We start from the raw sequence: 23,142 nt of genomic DNA on the forward strand, positions 1-23,142 counted from the left end.
AAAGCAAACCACTCCATCCTGTTTACATAGTTTTATTCAGAGTAACTTACCAGGGGGGACTGGGTGGACAAACGATCCCTGAGCTATGTGGCTATTAGCCGCCAAGTCCAGACCTTAATCCCCAGCTTCTATAGGGTGAGGGGCATGGTGGTGTGGTCACAGGGTGGTTATCTGAAGTGGGGCTTTCCGTGCGCCACTTCAGGGAAGGTCAGAGAAAGACTTCCTGCGTTCTGGTCACGGGGCATGTTAATCTCCTCAGGGCATGCAACACGTAGCCTTGAGCGAGGTCATGGTGTAGATGTGGACAAGATGGAGGCCAGAGATGGAATTAGCGTTGTCAGCACTCTTACAAAGCTGTGCTTGTGACTCTCTCACTTGTAACTGGGAGTTTGTAACTCTCAATCCCCTTTATTTTGTCTGCCTCCCCACTTCACCTCCCCAACTCCCCTCCCTTCTGGCAACCACCTGTTTATTCTTTGTACTTAAGAGTCTTTTTGCTTGTTTCTTCATTTGTTTGTTTTTTTAGATTCCACATAGAAGTGAAATCCTACAGTACTTGTCTTTGTCTGACTTATTTCACTTAACATAATATGCTCTAGATCCATCCATGTTGTAAATGGCAAGATCTCCTTTTTAGATGAGTAATATTCCATAGTGTATATCATACCCTTTTTATCCATTCATCTACTGTTGGACACTTGAGTTGCTTCCTGATCTTGGCTCTTATAAATAATCCTGCTATAAACATAGAGGTGTGTGTATCTTTTCAAATTAGTGTTCTAATTTTTTTTTTTTTTTTTTTTTTTTTTTTTTTTTTGAGTAAAGACCTAGTAGTGAAATTACTGGACCATACGGTATTCCTATTTTTAGGGTTTTTTTTTTTTTTTTTTTTTTTTGAGGAATCTTCATACTGTTTTCAAACAGTGGTTTCACCAATTTACATTTTCACCAATCGTACACAAGGGTTCCCTTCTCTCCACATCCCCAGGGACATCCCCATTGGATATTCTTGCCTCCTTGGGTGTAGATTGACTAGATAAGCATGGGTTTATCCTGCATTTTCTCTTCTGTTCTATTGCTCTATGTATCCGTTTCTTGGGCTTGTACCACACAGCTTTGATTACTGTAGCTTTGTGATATAGTTTGAAACCTGGAAGCATGATGCCTCCATCTTTGTTCTTCTTTCTCAAGATTGCTTTGGCTGTTTGGGGTCTTTCTTTGGTCCCATACAAATTTTAAGACTATTTTTTTCTAGTTCTGTGAAAAATACCCCTGGTATTTTGGTAGGAATTGCATTGAAGTTTTAGATCACTTTGCGTAGTATGAACATTTTAACAATATTTTTTCAATTATATCTTTCTACTTATTTGTGTCTTCAGTTTTTTTCATTTATGTCTTAGTTTTCAGAGTACAGGTCTATCACCTTAAATTAATTCCTAGGTATTTAAAAAATGGAAATTATAAATAGGATTGTTTTCTCAATTTGTGTTTTCTTCTAGTTCATTATTAGTGTATAGGAACAAATTTCTATATATTGACTTTTTTTTAGCCTGAAACTTTACAAATTCATTTTTTCTAGTATGTTTTCTGATTTCCAGTTTCTTTCTGCCTTTTATTAAAAAAGTAATTCCAGGGGCGCCTGGGTGGCTCAGTCAGTTGAGCATCCGACTTTGGCTCAGGTCATGATCTCGAGGTTTGTGAGTTGGAGCCCCACGTCGGGCTCTGTGCTGACAGCTCAGAGCCTGGAGCCTGCTTCGGATCCTGTGTCTCCCTCTCCTTCTGCCCCTCCCCTGCTCATGCTCTGACTCTGTCTTTCAATAATAAATAAACGTTAAAAAAATTTTTTTAAAAAGTAATTCCAGGATAGTTAACATATTAGTTTCAATAGATTAGTACAATATAGTGATTCAACAATTTTATACGTGACTTAATGTTCATCATGATAAGTGTGCCCCTACTCCACTTATTTCACCCATTCCCCCACCCACCTCCTCTCTGGTATCCATCTGCTTGTTCTCTACAGTTACCAGTTCATTATCTGGGTTTGTCTTTTCCCCCCTTGTTTGTTTCTTAAATTCCACATATGAGTGAGGTCATCTGGTATTTGTCTGTCTTTCTCTGACTTATTTTGCTTAGCATTAGGCTCTGTAGATACATCCATGTTGTTGCAAATGGTAAGACTTCTTTCTTATGGCTGAGTAATATTCCACTGTATATATGCCATGTCTTTATCCATTCATCTATTGATGGACACTTGGGCTATTTCTATTAAGTGGTTATTGTAAATAATGCTACTGTAAACATAGGGGTGTATATATCCTTTCAAATTAGTGGGTTTTTTGGATTCTTCGGGTAAATACCTAGCTGGATCATAGGGTAGTTCTATTTTTAATTTTTTGAGGAATCTCCATACTGTGTTCCACAGTGGCTGTACCAGTCCATATTCACCAATAGGGCAAGAGAGTTCCTTTTTCTCCACATCCTTACCAACACTTGTTTTGTGTTAAGTTTAGCCATTCTGACAGGTGTGAGGTGATAGCGTATTATGGTGCTGATTTGCATTTCCCTGATGAGTGATGTTGAGCGTCTTTTCATGTGTCGGTTGGCCATCTGTATGTTGTCTTAGGAGAAATGTCTGTTCATGTCTTCCTACTTTTTTAATTGAATTATTTCTTTGGTGTTCAAATTCTCCATATATTTTAGACACTAACCCTTGTTGGGGATAGGTCATTTACAAGTGTCTTCTCCCATTCAGTAGGTTATCTTATAGTTTCATTGGTTGTTTCCTTCACTGTGCAGAACCTTTTTATTTTGATGGAAGTCCCAGCTGTTTATTTTTGCTTTTATTTCCCTTGCCTCAGAAGATCTGTTTAGAAAAATGTTATGGCTGACATCAGAGATCTTACCACCTGTGCTCTCTTCTAGGGTTTTAATGGTTTCAGGTCTCACATTTAGGTCTTGAGGCCATTGAGTTTATTTTTGTATATGGTGAAAGTGGTCTAGTTTCATTATTTTGCATATGGCTGTCCAGTTTCCGCAATACCATTTGTTACTAGACTGTCTTTTTCCCATTGCATATTCTTATCTCCTTCATCAAAGATTAAATAACTTTATAATCATGGATTTGTTTCTATGTTTTCTGTTCTGTTGGTCTATTTTTGTGCCAGTACCATACTGATTTGTTTACTATAGCTTTGTAGTATAACTTGAAAACTGGGATTGTGATACATTCAGCTTTTCCTTTTTCAAGATTGCTTTAGCTATTTGGGGTCTTCTGTGGTTACCTACACATTTTAGGATTGTTCTAGTTCTGTGAGAAATGCTGTAGATATTTTGATAGGGATTGCATTAAATGTTTAGATAGCTTTGGATACTATGGACATTTAAAAAATGTTCTTCCAATCCATGAACATGGACTATCTTTTCATTTGTATTATCTTCAATTTTTTTCATTGGTGTTCAGAGTACAGGTCTTTTACCTCTTAGGAATAAATTTAACCAATTTTGTTTGGTACAATTGTCGACGGGATTGTTTTCTTTTTTGTCACCTCATTATGAGTATATAGAAATGCAGTGTATTTCTGTATGCTGACTTTTGTATCCTGTGACTTTACTGAATTCATTTATCCATTCTAGTTTTTTGGTGGAGTCTTTAGGGGGTTTTCCAATATATAGATAGCATCATGTCATCTGCAAATAGAGTTTTAGTTCTTCCTTACCAGTCTGGATACCTTTTATTTCTTTATGCTGTCTGATTGCTGTGGCTAGGACTTCCAATACTATGTTGAATAAAAGTGGTGAGAGTGGACTTCCTTGTCTTGTTTCTGACTTTTAGGGAAAAAGCTCTCAGTTTTCCCCATTGAGTGGGATCAGTGTATCCCAGGAATAAATCTTACTTGATCAGGGTGAATGATTTTTTTTTTTTTTTTAAGTATCCTTGGATTCTGTTTGCTAGTATTTTGAAGATTTTTGTGTCTGTTTTCATCAGTGCTACTGGCCTGTAGTTCACCTTGTTGTTTGTTTATCATTGTCTGGTTTTGGTGTCAGGGTAATGTTGACCACTGAGGATGAATTTGGAAGTTTTCCTTCCTCTTCTAATTTTTGGAATAGTTTGAGAAGAATAGGTATTAACTATCCCTTAAATGCTTGGTAGATTCCCCTGTGAGGCCATCTGGGCCTGGAATTTTGTTTGTTGGGAATTGTTTGATCACTGATTCAATTTCCTTGCTGGTAATAGTCTGTTAAGTTTTCTATTTCTTCCTGATTCCGTTTTGGAAGGTTATGTTTCTAGGAATCGATCCATTTCTTCCAGGTAGTTCAATTTGTTGGCATATTATTTTCCATAGCTTCTTATAATCATTTGTATTTTTGTGGTATTCTTTCACTTGTGATTTTATTTAGATCCTTTTCATTTATTTGGATAAGTCTAGCTAGAGATTTATCAATTTTGTTCTTTTCGAAGAACGAGATCCTGGTTTCAATCTGTTCTATTGGTTTTTTTGTTTGTTTTGGTTTGGTTTTGGTTTGTCTTTGTTTTATTTCTGCTCTGATCTTTACTATTTCCTTCCTTCTGCTGGTTCTTGGTGTTTTTATTTTCCCCTAGCTCTGTCATTTGTTTGAGACTCTTCTTGAGGTAGGCCTGTATTGCTAGAAACTTCCCTCTTAGAAGAGCTTTTGCTGCATCCCAAAGATTTTGGACCATTGTGTTCACTTTCCTTTGTCTTTTATTTCTTCTTTAATTTATTGACCCATTCATTGTTGAGTAGCATGTTATTTAACTTCCATGTATTCTCTTTCCAGATTTTTTTGTGGCTGATTTCTAGTTTCATAGTGTTGTGTTCAGAAAAGATGCATGGTATGATTTCAGTCTCTTTTGTATTTGTTGTTTTGTGGCCTAATATGTGATCTATTCTGGAGTATGTTCCATGTGTACTTGAAAAGAATGTGTATTCCGTTTTAGGACAGAATATTCTGAATATATATATCCGTTAAGTCCATCTAGTCCAGTGTGTCATTCAAAGCTACTCTTTCCTTGTTAATTTTCTGTTTTGATGATCTGTCCATTGATGTAAGTGGGGCATTAAGTCCCCTACTATTGCATTACTATTGATTCTTTTATGTTTTCTATGGATTGTTTTATGTATTTGGGTGCTTCTATGTTGAATATATAAATATTTACAATTGTTATAAAGGAGATCATCCAACAAGGAGACAAGATTATAAGGTGTCTTTCTTTGTCTCTTGTTATAGTCTTTGTTTTAAAGTCTATCTTTTCCTATACAAGTATCAGCACCCTGGCTTTCTTTTCACATCCATTTGCATTATAAATGTTTCTCCATCCCCTCACTTTCAATCTGCAGGTGTCTTTAGGTCTGAAATGAGTCTCTTGTAGACCGCATATAGATGGGTCTTGTTGTTTTTGTTTTTGTCTTTTTTCCATTCTATCACCCTGTGCCTTTTCATTGGAGTGTGTTGTCCATTTACATTCGAAGTAATTGATAGGTATGTATTTATTGCCATTTTGTTACTTTATGGTGTTTTTTGTAGTTTTCCTGTGTTCCTTTCTTCTGTTCTCACAATTAGTTGGCTTTCTTTAGTGATACACTTAGGCCAAAATAAAGAGAAAGGAATCTATTTCTAGTTTTTGACTTGTGGTTTCCATTAGTTTTGTGTATAACATCTTCGTCATATAGTGGTCTATTTTAAGTTGATGGTTGTTCAATTTTGAACCCATTCTTTATTCCTCTTCCTGCAACCCATGTTTTAGTTATGAGTCCTACTTTACATCCTTTTATTTTATAAGTCCCTTGACTGATTTTTACAGATACACTTATCTTTACTGTTTTTCTGTTTCCTCCTTTTATTACTCCTAGTCTTTGCTTTCTATTCAGAGTCCCCTTTGTCATTTCTTGTAGGGAAGATTTAGTGGTCATTAACTCCTTTAACTTTTGTTTGGGCAAACTCTTTATCTCTCTTTCTATTCTGAATGCTAGCCTTGCTGGGTAGAGTATTGTTGGCTGCAAATTTTATCCTTCAGCACTTTGAATATATCCTACCACTCTTTTCTGGCCTGCAAAATTTCTGCTGAAAGATCAGCTTATAGCCTTATGGGTTTTTTTTTTTTTTTAAATATGTAACTTTTCACTTGTTGCTTTTAAAATTCTCTTGATCATTACTTTTTTTTTTTTTGCCATTTTGATTATTGTAGGTCTTGGTGTAAATCTCCTCGGGTTAATTTTCTTGGGAGCTCTCTGTGCCTCCTGGATCTGGATCTGTTTCCTGCCCCAGATTGGGGAAATTTTCAGCTATTGTTTCTTCAAATAGGTTTTCTGCCCCCTTTCCTCTCTTCCCCTTCTGGGATTCCTATAATATGAAAATGTTTGATGGAGTTGCTGAGTTCCCTCAATCTGCTATTCTCATTTTGCATAACTTTCTCACCTGCTCTGCTTGACTACTCTCCATTGCTCTGTCCTCCAGCTCACTAATTCACTCCCCTCCTTTCTCTAGCCTGCTGTTTATTCCATCTAGTGTATTTTCAGTTTCATTTATTGTGTTCATCTCTGATTGGTTCTTTATCTCTTTGTTAAGGGCCTCCCTGATGTCCTCCATTCTTAAGTGCATGGAGTATCTTTATGATGGCGACTTTAAATTCTCTATCAGGCGTATTATTTATATTCATTTTGCTTATGTCTCTTGCTGTGGTTTTTCCTGTTCTTTCATTTGGAACATTCCTTGGTCCCCTCATTTTGTCCAATTCTGTGTCTGTTTCTCTGTGTTAGGAAAGTCCGCTATGTCTTCTGATCTTGAAAGTAATGGCCTTGTGAAGAAAAGGTCCTGTATTGCCTTGCAGTGCAGTGTCCCCTGTTTACCAGAACCTGATGCTTCAGGGATTGTCACTGTATGTGTTGTGTGTGGCCTGCTGTTGTGTCCTGTCTACTTTTTCCTTCGGTACAGTTATCTGCAGAGGCTCTCTTTGTCTGTTGTGGGCGGTGTTTGGTACCCTGCCAGGATGGGTCCTGCAGTTTTAACCAGGTGTGTGCCAAATTACTTATGAAATGAGACTAGTGGCTGCTGCTGGGACCTGAGTGGCCTGGGCAGATCCACAAAGTGTGCAAAGTGGGCAGGGTGTGCAATTTTAACAAGGTGTGCCTCCAGCTTCTGCCGGGCTCCCCACCACCACCACCAGGACCAAAGCCCCACAAAACATTTAGGTTGGGAGTCGTGGTGTTGGCAAGGTTTGTGCCAATCTTTTGTGGGAGGGGACCTGCAGCACTGGGACTGAGGCAAGCCTGGCAGGGGGCAGGGTGTGGTGTAAGCAAGTTAGGTAGTGAATGCTGGTGCTGTGCTGGTTCCTTCAGGTAGCTGTGTGTTTATTCTGGGGGGGGGGGCAGGAGTGGAGGAGGAAGATGGTGCCTTCCAGCTCCTTTATGCCTGGAGAGACCCTCATCAACCCCTGCCATTCCAGGACATGCTCCAAAATAAATAAACTACTCTTTCCCGTATTTCTCAGGAGTTTTTCAAACTGCTACTTCTGTGCTATAACTCCATGGACTGTTTGTACTGTCTCTTTAAGGGTGGAGACTCAGCTTTCTAGGGCCTTCCAGGCTCTCCCAGAACAGAGTCCACTGGTTTTTATAACTCCAGGCTTTAAGTCCCACTGGTCGTAAGGCTCACAAAATTTATCCCCTTTGCTCCCAAAGCCAGTTGTTATGGGGACTTGTCTTCCTGGTGTGGGATCCCTAGCGTGACAGTATGTTTCTCTCTCCTCTCTACTTCTGGCCCCCCACCCCAATGTGGATGGCTGTGATCTGTTTTGTTTCCCACTGCCTCTTTGCCCTTCCCACCCTCTTCAGTAAGGCCTCTTCTATACCTTTTACTTATGGTGTTTGTTGTGCCAGTCTTTGGGTGGTTTTCTGGATTATCTATGCTGTTGAGTATGATCAAGTTGTACTGTGGGATGAGGTCGCCTTAGGGTTCTGTTACTCTGCCATCTTCTCCATGATGGAAATAGTCCATTTACATTTAACGTAATTTGAGAGGTATGTGTTGGCATTTTGTTCGTTGTTTTCAGGTTGTTTTGGTAGCTCTGTTTCTTCTGGCTTCTTTCCTTGTGGTTTGAAGGCTTTCTCTAGAGTTACCCATACATAAAAAAGAGAAAGGAACCCAAGTGTATCTGTTAGAGGTTTTTGATTTGTGGTTACCATTAGGTTTATGTCATCTTGTATGTATGGCAGTCTTTATTAAGTTGACAGTCACTTAAGTTTGAATGTATTCTAAAAGCACTAAATTTTTACTCCCCCACCCGTTTTATGTACATGATGTCATATTTTCATCTTGCATACCCTTGACTGTTTTTTGAGATATGACAAACTTTATTACTTCTGTGTGTGAACTTCCATACTGGCTTTATAAGTGATGAATATACTACCTTAATAAAAGGTCTGTTTTTACCTGTGACTTTTTTCCTGTTGTAATTTGCTTTTAGTTCTAGCCTTTCTTTTCCACCCAGATAATTCCCTGTAATTCTTGTAAGGCTGGTTTAGGGGTGATGAACACATTTAGCTTTTGTTGGTCTAGGAAACCCCTTTTCTATTCTGAATGATAACATTGCGAGGTAGAGTATTCTTGGTTATAAATTTTTTTTCCTATCATCACTTTGAATGTATCATCCCTTTCCCTGCTGGCCCGCAAAGTTTCTGCTAAAAAAAAAAAAAATAAGCTGATAGCCTCATGCGGTTTCCCTTGTATGTAGTTGTTTTCCTTTACTGCTTTCCGAATTCTTGTTTTTGCTATTTTTAGTTATTATGTGTGTTGGTGTAGACCTCCTTGGGTTCATCTTGTTAGGAGTTCCCTGTGCTTCCTGGATCTGGATGTCGGTTTTCTTCCCCAGTTTAGGGAACTTTCCATGTATTTCTTCAAATAAGTTTTCTGCCCCTTTCTTCTCTCCTTCTGGGATCCCAATAATGTGACTGCTACTACGCTTGATGAGTTCCCTTACCTATTTTCTTTTTTTTTTTTTTTTTTTTTTTTTTTTTTTTTACTTTTTGCTGTTCAGCTTGGCTCTTTTCCATGACCTTGTTTTCCAGATCCGTGAGCTGTTCTCTTGTCTCCTCTAATATGCTGCTGATTCCTTCGAGTGGTTTTTTTAAATCTTGTTTTGTTTTTCCAGTCACTGGATCCTTCATCTCTGTTTTATATTTTCTGTCTTTTGCTGACCTTCTCCCTGAGTTCATCCACTCTTCTCGCAAGTCCAGCGAGTATCTTTGTGACCATTGCTTAGAATTCTTTAGTGCTTATCTGTTTCTTCCAGCTCGTGTGTTGTGATTTTTTGTCCTGTTCTTTCATTTGGAATACTGACTCATTTCATCTATTTCTATGTGTTAGGGAAGACCGCTACATCTCCTCCTGACGAAAGTAGTTGCTTTGTGTAGAAGAGGTTCAGTGGTTCCCTGTAGGGCTGTGTCCCTCGGTCATCAGAACCAGACAATCCAGGGGTGTCTCCTAGACAACCCTACGAGTGATGGGCTGAGTTACTATTGTGTCTAGCTGTGTTGGCTTGTAGCCCGGTCAGCGGCAACGACCCATTTTTGCCTACCGTGGGCACACTGGGCAGGGTTTGGTCCATGCCGTGATAAGGGGCCTGCGCAAGGCCGCTGGGCTCCTAGATCGGCAGGATCAGTAGTCAGGCTAGCTGTCGGCAATTAGCCTCTCTGTGTGGGTCTATCAGATGACTGGGCTTTCTCCCCATGTGGCTCACAGGGCTTTTATTGGTGGATGGGCTGGTAGTCAGACTAGGTATCTGCAATCAGCGTCCTTGCTGCAGCCACGGCTTTCTTTCTGCGTGACCAGCTGAACAGTTTAGCTGCCGGAAACGGGGGCGAACTGGTGTGCGAGATTATCTCCTCTTCTCCCCAGGGCAGTACACGCTTTGGAGTGGTGCTGGTCCCCACCGGGGCTGCCCGCCTGGTGTCGGGGCAGGACCCACTTTGTAGGGATGGCTGCTGAGGCAGGCGGGTTGGATGGAGCAGGTCTGTAAGGGAGCTTTGGGGGTGGGGCATGGGGTGCTAGCAAGATTGAGAGGGTCGCTGCTGGCTCCCGTACGTGTCCAGCTGTGTAAGCTGGGAGTGGGGAGAGAAATGGTGCCCGCCGGCATTTTTATTCTTGGAGAAATTTCCTAAAGATACCTGCCCCTCTACCACACATTCTGAGATTAGTAAGTAAGTCTCTTCAACATATAGTCCCCTCCCCCCAGGTGCTTTTCACACTGTTGTGTCTCAGGCCAGGTTATTTATTATGCTGGCTCTTGGAGGGTGGGGCCTCTCTTTCCTGCGCTTTGAAGTTTTTTGTGACAAGATGCTTCCTAAATTTTTGTTTCCTGAAGTAAGCATTTTTTTTTCAATATATGAAATTTATTGTCAAATTGGTTTCCATACAACACCCAGTGCTCATCCCAAAAGGTGCCCTCCTCAATACCCATCACCCACCCTTCCCTCCCTCCCACCCCCCATCAACCCTCAGTTTGTTCTCAGTTTTTAACAGTCTCTTATGCTTTGGCTCTCTCCCACTCTAACCTCTTTTTTTTTTTTTTTTCCTTCCCCTCCTCCGTGGGTTTCTGTTAAGTTTCTCAGGATCCACATAAGAGTGAAACCATATGGTATCTGTCTTTCTCTGTATGGCTTATGTCACTTAGCATCACACTCTCCAGTTCCATCCATGTTGCTACAAAGGGCCATATTTCGTTCTTTCTCATTGCCACGTAGTATTCCATTGTGTATATAAACCACAATTTCTTTATCCATTCATCAGTTGATGGACATTTAGGCTCTTTCCATAATTTGGCTATTGTTGAGAGTGCTGCTATGAATATTGGGGTACAAGTGCCCCTATGCATCAGCACTCCTGTATCCCTTGGGTAAATTCCTAGCAGTGCTACTGCTGGGTCATAGGGTAGGTCTATTTTTAATTTTCTGAGGAACCTCTACACTGAGTAAGCACTTTTTTGAAAGTCCCTCTTCTGCTACCTGATGGCAGTGCCCCCTCCTTCCTTTTTTGTAGCGCTGCATTTGTCAGTTTCTCTTTACTATTTAAAGGAAAAGATTGACATCTGGTATTTGCTAATTAACCTGGTACATAAAGGTCTTTAGGATCCCTGCTGTCCATCTGAAATCTCAAGTTTGAAGCTGGCAGGCAAGTTGTTGGCTCAGCCATTAGCGAAATTTCTGGTTCCCAAAGATCATCTAGCAGTACCCATCTGGCTTTTTTTTTTTTTTTTTTTTTAATTTTTGAGAGAGCACATGCCAGAGCGGGCAAGTGCGTGAGCGAGCTGGGGAAGGGCAGAGAGAGACAGAGACAGAATCTATGACAGTTTCAGGCTCTCAGCTGTCAGCATAGAGCCTGACGCAGAGCTCGAACCCACAAACTGTGAGATCACCACCTGGGCCGAGCCAAAGTCGGACGCTCAACTGCTCAACCAACTGAGTCACCCAGATGCCCCTGGTTTTTGTTTTTGTTGTTTGTTTTTTGTTTTTGTTTTTGTTTTTTTTGTTTGTTTGTTTGTTTTTTTTTTTGATGAAAGAGGAATCTCTTCTCTATTTTCTGGTTTGGGTTCCTATAGTTTCATGAATTATATGGGGGTTGAGTATATTACCTGTGATAATACATACATCAAAATTGCACATTCGAACCTAGCAAAGTAATGCTATCACCTTACCATAAGTTTTTGTACTTATCAGAAGCTTGTAAACTACCACCATCATTTTATATCTTGATGTGCATAAATGAAATCGCAAATCTAGTTTAATAAGCATGAAGGATAACCACATACTCATTTTACTATGCACTGACATAAATAGCTGTTGAAATTTCTATGATTATGCTATTTCATAGAGGCCAACATTTTATTAAAAACCTTCTGTTTGAATAAGACATTACAAATATCTATTTTTTAAAAATGCACAAACGTAAACAACAACAGAAAACTGTTGTTTTCTGTACAAGGAGCTTCCCCTTGTATATTTGTCCCTCAGTCTGGACCAAAAAAAGTAGCTTTGCTTGAGATAGGATAATCCCACGCAGTCACACTTCGTGGATGCTGCTGTTTTGCTGAATGAGAGTCTATGCAATGCCGGTGCGTTTTGTCCAGGTTTTATTGCCCAGGCTGTTTTAATTCCTAACATGTTTACTGCCCTCACGGCTTTTCCAGTGTTTACCTCTTCCTGTCATGTGGGAGTCTCCTTATTTGTCTTAGCGTCAGTTTGATTCTTTTAAAATTGTGATTTCAGGAAAAATTCAGATGCTGAGTTCCTTCATATTTACCTTAGGATTTCTGGTGACAGAAAAGACTGTGAGTCATTTGATTCAACAGGAGGTGAGTTGCGAGTAACAAATCAGTTGTTAACCGTTGCTCTAGAGACCTTAGAGAAGGTTGTGCCCAGCTCTCCATGTTTGTGTCTTCCCCGTGAATACTTTCTCCAACTCCAAACAGGCTCTGAAGACTTTGAACTCCATTTTGCATGCTGTGCCTCGGAAAGAGAGAAAACAACTCCCCTTGTTGGAAGGCCCATGTCGTCTTATGTAAGTGAGGTTGTACTTGATGATGGAATGACGGAAGGGCATTGTACAATTGTACAATCTCTGGATTGTACTACCTCAACCTTTGTTCTCCTTAGACTTGACGACTTTATTGCTTCTTTTCAGTAAATGCTTTGTGCACCTACCCTATATCAGGCACTATGCTAAGTAGTGAAGGAGGACTGGACTTTGCTAGGCTTTTCTTTTTTAGTAATATGTTTATCAGGTTTGTGAGCTGAAGTGCTTTCTTGGGTATAGACCATTTTTTCCCCACTGTGAATGTGAATTAGTGACTCACGTGTTCAGGGTACAGACTCTGGAGCCAGACTGTGGGGCTTCAAATCCTGGTTTTGCCCCCTTTGTTTGCTCACCTGCAAAGTGGAGCCTTGACTGACAGTTTTTATACAGGTCGAATCCGGCAAACCATTGGAAATGATGAGCCTATTATCTGGTAAAGAGCAAATGCTCAAAGGCTACCAACTTTGAGCTACGCCAGTAAAGCGTGGGATTTATATTGTTTTTCAACAATGAAATCAATGGATTCTTAATTGTTTTTGACTCTGTTACAATTCTGTAGTTCTTGGGACATTGACATTTGGGGGTAAGGTTGTACTGTGTGGCTGCGGAAAGGGCAAAACGAGTACCCTATTCTAAAATGTGAACCTGTATCCGTGACCGTGCTAACCGCTACTAACCAGCATCGCTGACCTCGTGCGGCACACCCTCATTCCTGTGACATGTAGCCGTGACTGGTGAGATGAAGGGCAACCAAGTTTGCCATATTGTAGGCCCAAATGAGGTTATTGGTGACCATGAGCCCACCTCTATCATGTTTGTCCGTTAACTAGTGCATGCACGTTGCAGGGTATCTACTATTTCCTAAAAAAAAAAAAAAAAAAATTCAACTACATTCGTTTAATCACTATTCTCAGCGATATATTTAGATTTGGAGAACAGCTGACCTGATCTTTTCTCCTAAGTTTTCAAACTAATCCTATGGTCCCGCCTTATTGTTTGTATGTGCTAGAAAGTCTGGAATGCTCTGGACTTCAGGTCAAATATAAAGTCTGCAAGCACAAAGCAGTGGTCCTATTTAAGGCCTCTTTTTAATATTCTTTTTAATCGATCTGTTTATGAGAAACTGAACTAAAAGATTTCTTGGCCAGTCTATTTAAAACGGGTGTTATTTCAGATAAGAAAGATCCACATCCTATTTGTTGATATTTAATTAACTGAAATTGTTAAAGGAAGATATAATATGGGGGTCTATTATAATTCAACCAGTTAACCCCATTACATCTAATAAAGGGGATACATTTGTCAGTTTTTTAATGCTTCTCTATTTTTGAGAGACAGAGAGGAGAGAGAGGCAGGGAATCACAACCAAGCTTCAGGCTGTCAACTCTGAGCCCAAGGTGGGGCTCAAACTCCCAAGCTGTGAGATTACCACCTGAGCTGAAATCAAGAGTCGGACACTTAACCGACTGAGCCACCCAGGTGCCCCTCTCCATTTGTCCGTTTTTAAAAGTAGTTCAGAAGCTCATTAGATGGGGCGCCTGGGTGGCTCAGCCGGTTGAGTGTCCGACTTTGGCTCAGGTCATAATCTTGCGGTTCGTGAGTTCAAGCCCCGCATCAGGCTCTGTGCTGATGGCTCAGAGCCTGGAGCCTGTTTCAGATTCTGTGTCTCCCTCTCTCTGACCCTCCCCCGTTCATGCTCTGTCTCTGTCTCAAAAATAAATAAATGTTTAAAAAAGAAAAAGCTCATTAGAAAGATTTAGTACTTGCTGTATCATTTTTTCCAGGTGTCAACTGTATTTTTTAAACAGATTATGTAAGAAATATATCCTCACACGTTGATGGGGTGATTATAAAATTGCAGACTCTTAGCATTTGGTAAATCTTCAGACATCATCCAATTGAATTCATTTTATAGAAGGAGGAATAGAAGCTCAGAATCTATAACAACTCTCGCTTCTTTTAAAAAGTGCATTTAAGTCAATATATAAACTGCGTTTCCATAAAAATGTATTCTTGACATTTCAGAAATTTTGATGCTGAATTTGAAATTTCAAAAATCTACATCTTGATTTTAAATGTTAATGTCAAAATAGTAAAGTTTTATGTATGTTCATTCACTTCAGTAAAATGTTAATTTATTTAAATGTTTCAGGAAAGACCTTGCAAGGACAATCTTGACTGTGGGTGGTAAGAAGTGTTCAGAATTTTAAATGTTAGAGTATTACATATTGGCCACTTGGGGCTTTATGAGCATCTTGGAACTGTGGATAATAAATTTTGGTCAAGTTGAAAATAAGAATTAGCATTTTATTTGTAATTTATTGTGAAAGGTTTTAACATGCTGAAAGCCATAAAGAATAATTCACGAATACTCATTTATTCAACCAACCAACCAATCTAAGTCAGATTTTCATTTTGCTACATTTACTTAGTCTTTTTTATGTAGAATCAGAGTTCCATGTAAAGCCCCTTGTGTACCTGTCCCTGATCCCATTCTCTCCATTGGTAGAGATAATCCTTGACTTAGATTTGGTTTTCATTCAAAAGTAGGTTTTTATACCTTTATTTTATGGATTCATAAGCAACATATATTATTTTACAAATTTTACAAGCATTCTGTAAATGTCTTTGTGTTGTGTACATCCAGCTGCGATGTGACTTTTAAAATTATTCGAAATTGAAACATATATATTTTTATCAGTTGTGAAATACCACAATTTATCTTGGGCTTTTATTTTTGTAGTAACATTTTTTAAGGCTGTTTGAGGAGCTGCTTCTTAATATTTTAATACTTCTAAAATATAAAATGCAAAGATTTTTTTAATTGTTATATGGTAGCTTATTTAGATTTCCTCCTGGTGTTTAAATATTGAATTTAAATAATGATCCAGGTTATATTATAATGCTTATAGCATACAATGTTAGTCTTCCAGGATGGAATTTCTTACAACAGTGCTAATTTGGACAACCTTTTTTTGTTTTTTCTTTTGCTTTGTGCCCATCCCGGAATGATCTAGGTCTATCATGCTTTTAATCTCTAGATTACGACCAGCAGGTTGCTCTTTCTGAAGCATTGTGTAGACTGACCTTGAAAAAATCCAGGGGGGACCTTGTCCATCAGTGGTTTGAAGATGACATCATTGCTGAAGCTTTCAAAGAAATTAAGGATCGAGAATTTGAGACGGTGCGATTCTTGGTCATCAGAATTCCATTCAATCAATGCATCCTCACACTGTTTTCCTGAGCATTGGGCTCAGGGGAGGAGTTTTTCTTCAAATGTGATTAAGTTGCCATTCTTAAGCTTCCTGTTCTCCATCTCTGTGAAATGATTTGAGGACCACGTGAACACCAGATGTGTGGGCCAAATCTGCACATACAGATAAGGCTGCTTTATAGGTAACTTGTACTGGACACAGAACAATGCCAATGGGATGGATCCAGTTAGAGAAAACATGGAGTAGGGAGCCATTTTAGCGACCCTCAGATGGTGGTCAGAGCTGTAGAAGAAAGAAATGTGCATTTCAGTCTTGCATGGAGCAGCTGGGAAGATGAGGGAAGGCTGAAATTGGCATGGGGTGCTCTACAGTTTCGAGGAATAAGAATTTTCAGTGCTTTCCACGCAGTCTGGATCACCGTGGTTATATCCTTGAGTAGCACAAAAATAGCTCATAGCTTGGCTGCATATTCACCCACATCTTAAAATAGCTAAAATATTGTCCCTCTTCTTTCAAAACACTCTTAAAATGAGGGGTAGGCCCTTGGGGAAAAAGTAAAATTCTTAATAACCATGAAAGCATTGAACCAAGCCTTTCTAGTCAACACTGCTATGTAATTAGAATTTTATTAAATCTGAACTCTTAAATATATTATTGAAAATACATTTAACTTTGAGCCTGTTGCCAGATACACGGTAGCTGTCTAGCCCGTTTTCCGTTTGATCTAGATGGAAAGCCCATAAGCCTCGGGTTCGAGTACTACCTCCCTGGCTTACAAAAATGCATACATCATGAAAGGTAGTTGACTTATGAAGGCTTAGGGTTGTTATCTGTGAAATGGGAATAAAAGCCACCTTAAAATTGTGAGCACTGAATGAGAGAAACCAAAAGTGCCGAGGATGTGGTGGGCATTCAGATGCTAGTTTCCTTTTTCCTCTGTGTCATTCTCTCCTCAGCAGGGAATTTTCATGAAAATCGGTCAAAGGTAGTGTTTCTCAAAACCTCTTCCCCACAGAGCCATGCACTTCTTAAGTGAGCTACTTTGAGGTCCAGACTTACATTACTGCTGTCTACTTAGTGCTGAATAAATGTATAAAGTGTGAGGATGTACTACAACAGCCAGTCCTTGCTAAGAAAAGGGACAAAAGCCTGGGTCAGTGTCTGTTCAGCTTTAGTATTTTGGAGGCAACAAATTTACCTTTCTACTAGCTTCGGGTCGGGAGAACTTTAAAAAATAATCCTTATTCCCTGAACTTGTATCAGGAAAGAGAAACTAGGAAGGAATAGGCTAGAGAACTCCTCGTAAGGAAAAATGGCAGCGGGTAACACACCCAGATAAACTCCAGGTTGACAAGTTTATGGATTTGTGGTTGGCTTGAGCTGGGCAGATGTTAGCAAGATGGATGCCCGGTGCGTTAGCAAAACGAATCTAGGTCACTAGTTAAGTGTATTTCTCTTTCTCTTAACCCAATGAAATGTAACCGTGCCTATAACTTTTGGAGACTTAAAGCATTCCTCTGCTGAAAATCTGCTGGCTGGGGGTTCCTTCCAGAATTTGGGTCTGAAGCTGCTTCTTTATAACACGAAGTATTTTTAATTAACCTGTAATAATGAATCTTGGTGAAACCTTGAGATGTTTACTGGGTCCTGGGAGTTTCAAAGCAAACACTAGCTTCTTCATGCTGGCAAAAATAGTATTTAAATAAGACCTCTGGTTTTTTTTTTTAATTAAAGTTTGCATTATTTCCTTTGAAGGATAGTAGACAATTTCTTAATCACCTAAACGACAGACTTGGTGATGAAAGAAGGTAAGATATTTCTCTGGGTGTTATTTTATTGACTAGTTTTCTGAAAATGTCTAATACTAAAGAAAAATCTAGGATCTGTTTTATTTCAGGAGAGAATATAGGATACATAACTTATTGATCACTAATGGGTTATCCATTGAATAGAAACATCAGAAGATTAGATCCCTTCTCCCTAGTGATTCATTTGTATGTGTTTATCTCTATCAGTATTTGAGCACATTTACTTATAACTTGGAACATTTTTTAACATGTCCAGAAGATTTTATGAAAAGTGACTTCCTGAAGGTTTGAGGCACTGGAGATAAATTTATTACAAAGTCCTTGATGAGAATTTTCTGAATTCACTCCTACCATTGGGAATCTTGCCACACAACTGGGCTGAGATCTAGTACTGATAAACCTGACTTATAGACTACCAGATGGATTGGAAACCTACTCATAGTAGTATCCATTTACAGGCTTGAGACCCTTGTCCATACTTTGTGCTAAGCGACTTAATTGCCCACCCTAGTTACAAATTCTTGTTACAGAACATCTGTAGGTTGTGTTGAGGCTCCAGCCACATTTTATTTTGCATTTTAATTGTGAAGTGTTTTGCAGGGTCTATTCCTTCCCGTGTATTGCTGCTTTTGCTGATGAGCATGAGGTAAGTTTACTTCTGGGGGCCCCGGGAGTGGTATATAATGTAACCCATAGTTCGGCCAAACTGCTCTCCCCACACAGAAGGGCTTTTTAAAGAAGGAAGTTTACGTCTAGAGGCCGCAACTCTGAAGTCTTCTTTCTCCTGTATCCTATCCTACCATAACTGGAATGCATTACTAATACGTTTAAGGACCCTACTGTTACTACTAAATGCAGGAATTTTAGGGTTGATGCTGTGTTCATGAAGTCAATCAGAGGAATCTGGCCTTATTTTACCCTGTTAATGAGTACCATTGTTCATGCCTAGATTGTAGGGAAAAGGGCAATTCCCTTTTTTCCATCCAATTGATATTCCCCATTTTATCCACAGAAATTGGGAGCACTCTGTTTTTTCTAGATCATTCTACCTTGTACTTTATAGTCTAAGGGTAAGGTCTCTTTTCACCACCTTCTTTGCTTCCTAAAGGAACAATATCCACCTATAGCACCTCCATTGGGGATAAAATCTTCAAAGATCTCTGGACCTTGACTCTGTTGATGTTTCCTGGATCTCGTCTTCAAAATATCCTAATTAACCATTTCTTTGTTTTGGGTTCAGAGCCCCTTTCTTGGCCTCTGGGAGCTAAGTCTTTAACGCATGACTATACCACAAGTTTCTCCTCCCTAGGATCTCTCTCCCTGATTTTAGTAGCTTCTTTGATTCCTTTATCTCCATTCTTTTTCTTCCTGGTTATCTGAAGGTTCCAACATCTGCTTGGTGGTTCTTCAATTTTTTTTTTTTTTTCCACTTCTAAATTTTCATCAGTTTCAATCAGGGCCCTAAACTGGCTTCCAGTAACATACATCATAGTTTAAAACTTTCATTCAACTCTATGGCTGTTAAAAAGTAAGCACCTATGATGGAAAGATGTCTAAGAAATGCCATTTTTGGAAAAGCAAGTGGTAGAGTAATAAGTCTAGTGTTTTTTCCATTGTTAAGGAAAAAAACTCTTTATATATTTCCTGATAGGTCTAGAAAACAGCTGAGAGGAAATAAAGGCATTGGTAACGTGCCTTCAGAAAGGTACCTATGTGGAAACTGAAAGCCAGAGAAGGACACATACACTGTTTCTCTAAAGGTCATACTGTTTGAAGCTTTTTAAAAAAAATGTTCTTGTAGTAATCAGTTAAAATGAAGGTAATTTGAACTTAAGTCTTAGCTCTACTTTAATGGATATTTTAAGTTGGATAGCAAATAATCACTTATATTTGATCATAATACCTCCTTCTCTAGAAGTTTCCGTGCATCTGCAGTATGGATTGTTACTGCTTCAACATATGACTATTTTCTCATGATTCTCACCAGTGGCGGGGTGGGGGGGGAAACTTGTGTGGATAGAGTCCTCAGACACATTTAAACATCTTTTAAATGTTAAGCTAAGGATAGTGGTTGTGTCGCCCGCCCCCTGAAGAAATAGCTTAGTTGTATAAAGTTGAGACCTACCTCTCATTTTGTAGAAAAGAGTAAGACCATCAAGACATACTATAATATTAGGGTAGTGTTTTTTCTATGAAGAGCAGAAGTTGTTTTTAGTGGAATGATTTTCATCTGACCCTTTAACATGGTATCTATACAATTTATCCCTTAATTATATATTATAGATGAGAAAACCAAATGATGAAAAACTAGAGAAATTTTGGATTGATTTCAACCTCGGAAGTCAGAGTGTAACTTTTTATATAGACAATACTAAGGTAACTGCATTTGAATCCTATTTAAACCTAAGTGCTTAGAAATCGTTCATATGCAGGTATATTATGTGCTCATGAATTTAACTTATTTTTTTCCAAGAGTGCTCTGTGGGACTCAGTAAGAATTTTGAAGGAAGCAGTGATTAATTTCAGCATAATAGGTAAGATGATGAATTCTACCCCACATTTAGTTCTGATTCTAGAGCAAACTATTCTTTGAGGTGGAAGGGAAATGGTATAGCGTGGTGGAAGGAACACTATGTTCAGGGCCAGGATGCAGAGGTATGGGGTTGGTGACTCTTTCACTCTGTGATTTTAGGATTCGGTTACGTGCCTGGTTTTCTCATTGTAAAAATAGTTACAGTTTTTGAAAACCTTAAAAATAGAATCACCATATGAGCCAGTGATTTCACTTCTAGGTACATATCCAGAAGAAATGAAAGCAGGACTTGAGCTATTTGCATACCGGTGTTCATTGCAGCATTATTCACAATAGCCAAGAGGTGGAAGCGACCAAAATGTCCATCTACAGATGAATAAAGAAAAGTGTGTGTGTGTGTATATATATGATGGAGTACTATTCAGCTTTTAGAAGAAGTCTGACACATGCCACAACATGGATGGACCTTCAGGACAGTATGCTAAATGAATAGGCCAGTCACTAAAAGACAAATATTGTATGATTCCACTTTATAGGGTATCTAGAATAATGAAATTGATAGAGACAGGAAGTAGAATGGTGGTTTTCAGGCGCTGTGGGAAGGAGGAAGTTCTGGAAATCTATTGTATGACAACGTGAATAAATTTAATGCTATGAACTAGCATACTAGTGCTATGAACTAGCATGGTTAACATGGTAAACGTTTTATACCACAATCAAAAAAAAAAAAAAAGGTGGTGGTACCTGCCGTCCTTCCCCCAAAGATTTATAGTAATTATTGATGAGTTCATGTAGGCATATCCACTTATATTTTCTTTCTTCTAGGTTGGTAAGTAATGTTGAGGGGCATGAAATCAGGAGTTACCCTTTTTGAGTGGGGGGCCATTTGGACATTTGGGCTACTTCAATAATTTGGCTATTGTAAATAATGCTGCAACAAACCTAAGGTGCATATATCTTTTTGAATTAATGTTTTTGTATTCTTTGGGTAAACACACAGTCGAATTACTAGATCGTATGATAATCCAATTTTTAACTTTTTGAGGAACCTCCATACTGTTTTCCATACTGGCTGCACCACTTTGCATTCCCACCAACAGTGCAAGAGAATTCCTCTTTCTCCACATCCTTGCCAATACTTGTTTCTTGTGTTGATTTTAGCCATGTTGACGGGTGTGAGGTGATACGTCATTGTGCTTTTGATTTGCATTTCCCTGATGAGTGATGTTGACCATCTTTTCATGTGTCTATTGGCCATCTGTAGGTCTTCTTTGGAGAAATGTCTGTTCACATCTTCTGCCCAGTTATTAATTGCATTATTTGTTTTGTGGGTGCCGAGCTGTATCAGTTCTTTATATATTTTGGATACTAACCCTTGATCAGATAGGTCATTTGCAAATATCTTCTCCCATTCCATAGGTTGCCTTTTAATTTTGTTGATTGTTTTCTTCTCTGTGCAAAAGTTTTGTTTTGTTGTTTCCCTTGCCATCAGAAGACCTAAAAAAAAATGTTGGGATGGCTGATGTCAGAGATCTTACTGCCTGGGCTCTTTTCTAGCATTATTATGGTTTCAGGTTTCACATTAGGCCTTGAATTCATTTTGAAAGCAGTCCAGTTTCCCCAATGCCAAGTGTTGAAGAGTGTCTTTTTCCCATTGGATATTTCCTGCTTTGTTGAAGATTAATTAACCATTCAGTTAATATAATCAATTGATCATGTAATTGACCATATAATTAACATAATTGACCATGTTGTGGGCTCATTTCTGAGTTTTCTATTCTGTTTCATTGATCTATGTGTCTTTTTTTGTGCTGGTACCATATTGTTTTGATCACTACAGCTTTGTAACACAACTTGAAGTCTGGAATTGTGATGCCTCTGGCTTTGCTTTTCTTTTTCAAGGCTGCTTTGACTGTTTGGGGTCTTCTGTGGTTCCATATAAATCTTAGCATTGTTTGTTCTAGCTCTGTGAAAAATGCTGTTGGTATTTTGATAGGGATTGTGTTAACTTCGTAGTTTGCTTTACGTAGTATGGATATTTTAACAGTATTTGTTCTTCCAATCCATGAGTATAGAAGGTCTTCCCATTTCTTTGTCATCTTCAATTTCTTTTTTTCAATTTCTTTAATCAGTGATTTTTTTTTTTTTTTGAGAGTACCGTGAAAGGATTCTTGCAGTATGTACACAGGAAACAAAAATATCTGTTTATCATTCCCATTCACATCCTTACCCCCAAAAGCTTACCAGCAATAACAGTGTTCCCTTATGGTGCTTATAAAATTGCCATTCCGCTAGGCAAAGAGCTGTCTTCCAGACTGCTAAGGTAAAGACCTCCATCTGCCTATCTTGTATGTATATACTTTTGAAGCAGTGTGATAAAGATCTTTCAACACAGTAGTCTATTCACTTAAGGTCAGATGATTAGATATGTTCTCCCATGGCTACCATCTCCATCCCGACTTTACAGATGAGGATATTGAGACCCAAACTCAAAAGGCCAGGACGAGGATCTAGATTGGAACTAGCAGTACATATCAGAATGACTGCGGATATTTTGCATGTTAAATTTGTAAGGCCCTACCCTGAGACAGAAGGTTTGGGGGTGCAGCCTGGGCATGTGTGTCTTTAAGAGCTCCTCAGATGAGTCTGTTCAGGGACCTAGGTTGCAGAGGAAATGGAGTGCTCAAATAGCATTGACAGGAGTTGGTAGCATTCCTTTCCCCCCTTTTTCATAGTTGTATAGAACCAGATATAAAAACAGATAGTCCCTTTCATTTATAATGAAATGGCCATATTTTCAAGGTCCTAATTCCTACTTTGAAACTTCATGCCGGACACTGGTGTAAACCAAGATAATACTTTGGGTCCATTATGCATTAGATCCCACACTGGGCTTCGTGAAATAAGAAAACTCACCATTTCTTATTTTTCAGATAATAAAACTCCCCATAATCCCCCTTTGCCATGAGACATAGCTGTGATCAGCTAGATATTGATA

At 38.9% G+C, this 23,142-nt stretch overlaps 1 protein-coding gene across 1 annotated transcript in view; it reads left to right on the forward strand.

The window, feature by feature from the left end:
• SYCP2L (synaptonemal complex protein 2 like) overlaps positions 1-23,142 on the forward strand; it is a 113,564-nt gene that overhangs the window by 9,285 nt on the left and 81,137 nt on the right. Inside the window, exons 7-14 of the mRNA XM_047101200.1 lie at positions 12,282-12,367; positions 12,485-12,573; positions 14,741-14,775; positions 15,630-15,772; positions 17,559-17,611; positions 18,212-18,257; positions 19,895-19,987; positions 20,085-20,145. Of these exons, the coding sequence (XP_046957156.1) occupies positions 12,282-12,367; positions 12,485-12,573; positions 14,741-14,775; positions 15,630-15,772; positions 17,559-17,611; positions 18,212-18,257; positions 19,895-19,987; positions 20,085-20,145 (606 nt within the window). The remainder of the gene's footprint in view (positions 1-12,281; positions 12,368-12,484; positions 12,574-14,740; positions 14,776-15,629; positions 15,773-17,558; positions 17,612-18,211; positions 18,258-19,894; positions 19,988-20,084; positions 20,146-23,142) is intronic.

The sequence above is a fragment of the Lynx rufus genome, unplaced genomic scaffold (genome assembly GCF_022079265.1).
Source record: "Lynx rufus isolate CCGP_SWC_20201006 ecotype Redwood Valley unplaced genomic scaffold, mLynRuf1.p SCAF_6, whole genome shotgun sequence".
Taxonomy (NCBI): domain Eukaryota; kingdom Metazoa; phylum Chordata; class Mammalia; order Carnivora; family Felidae; genus Lynx; species Lynx rufus.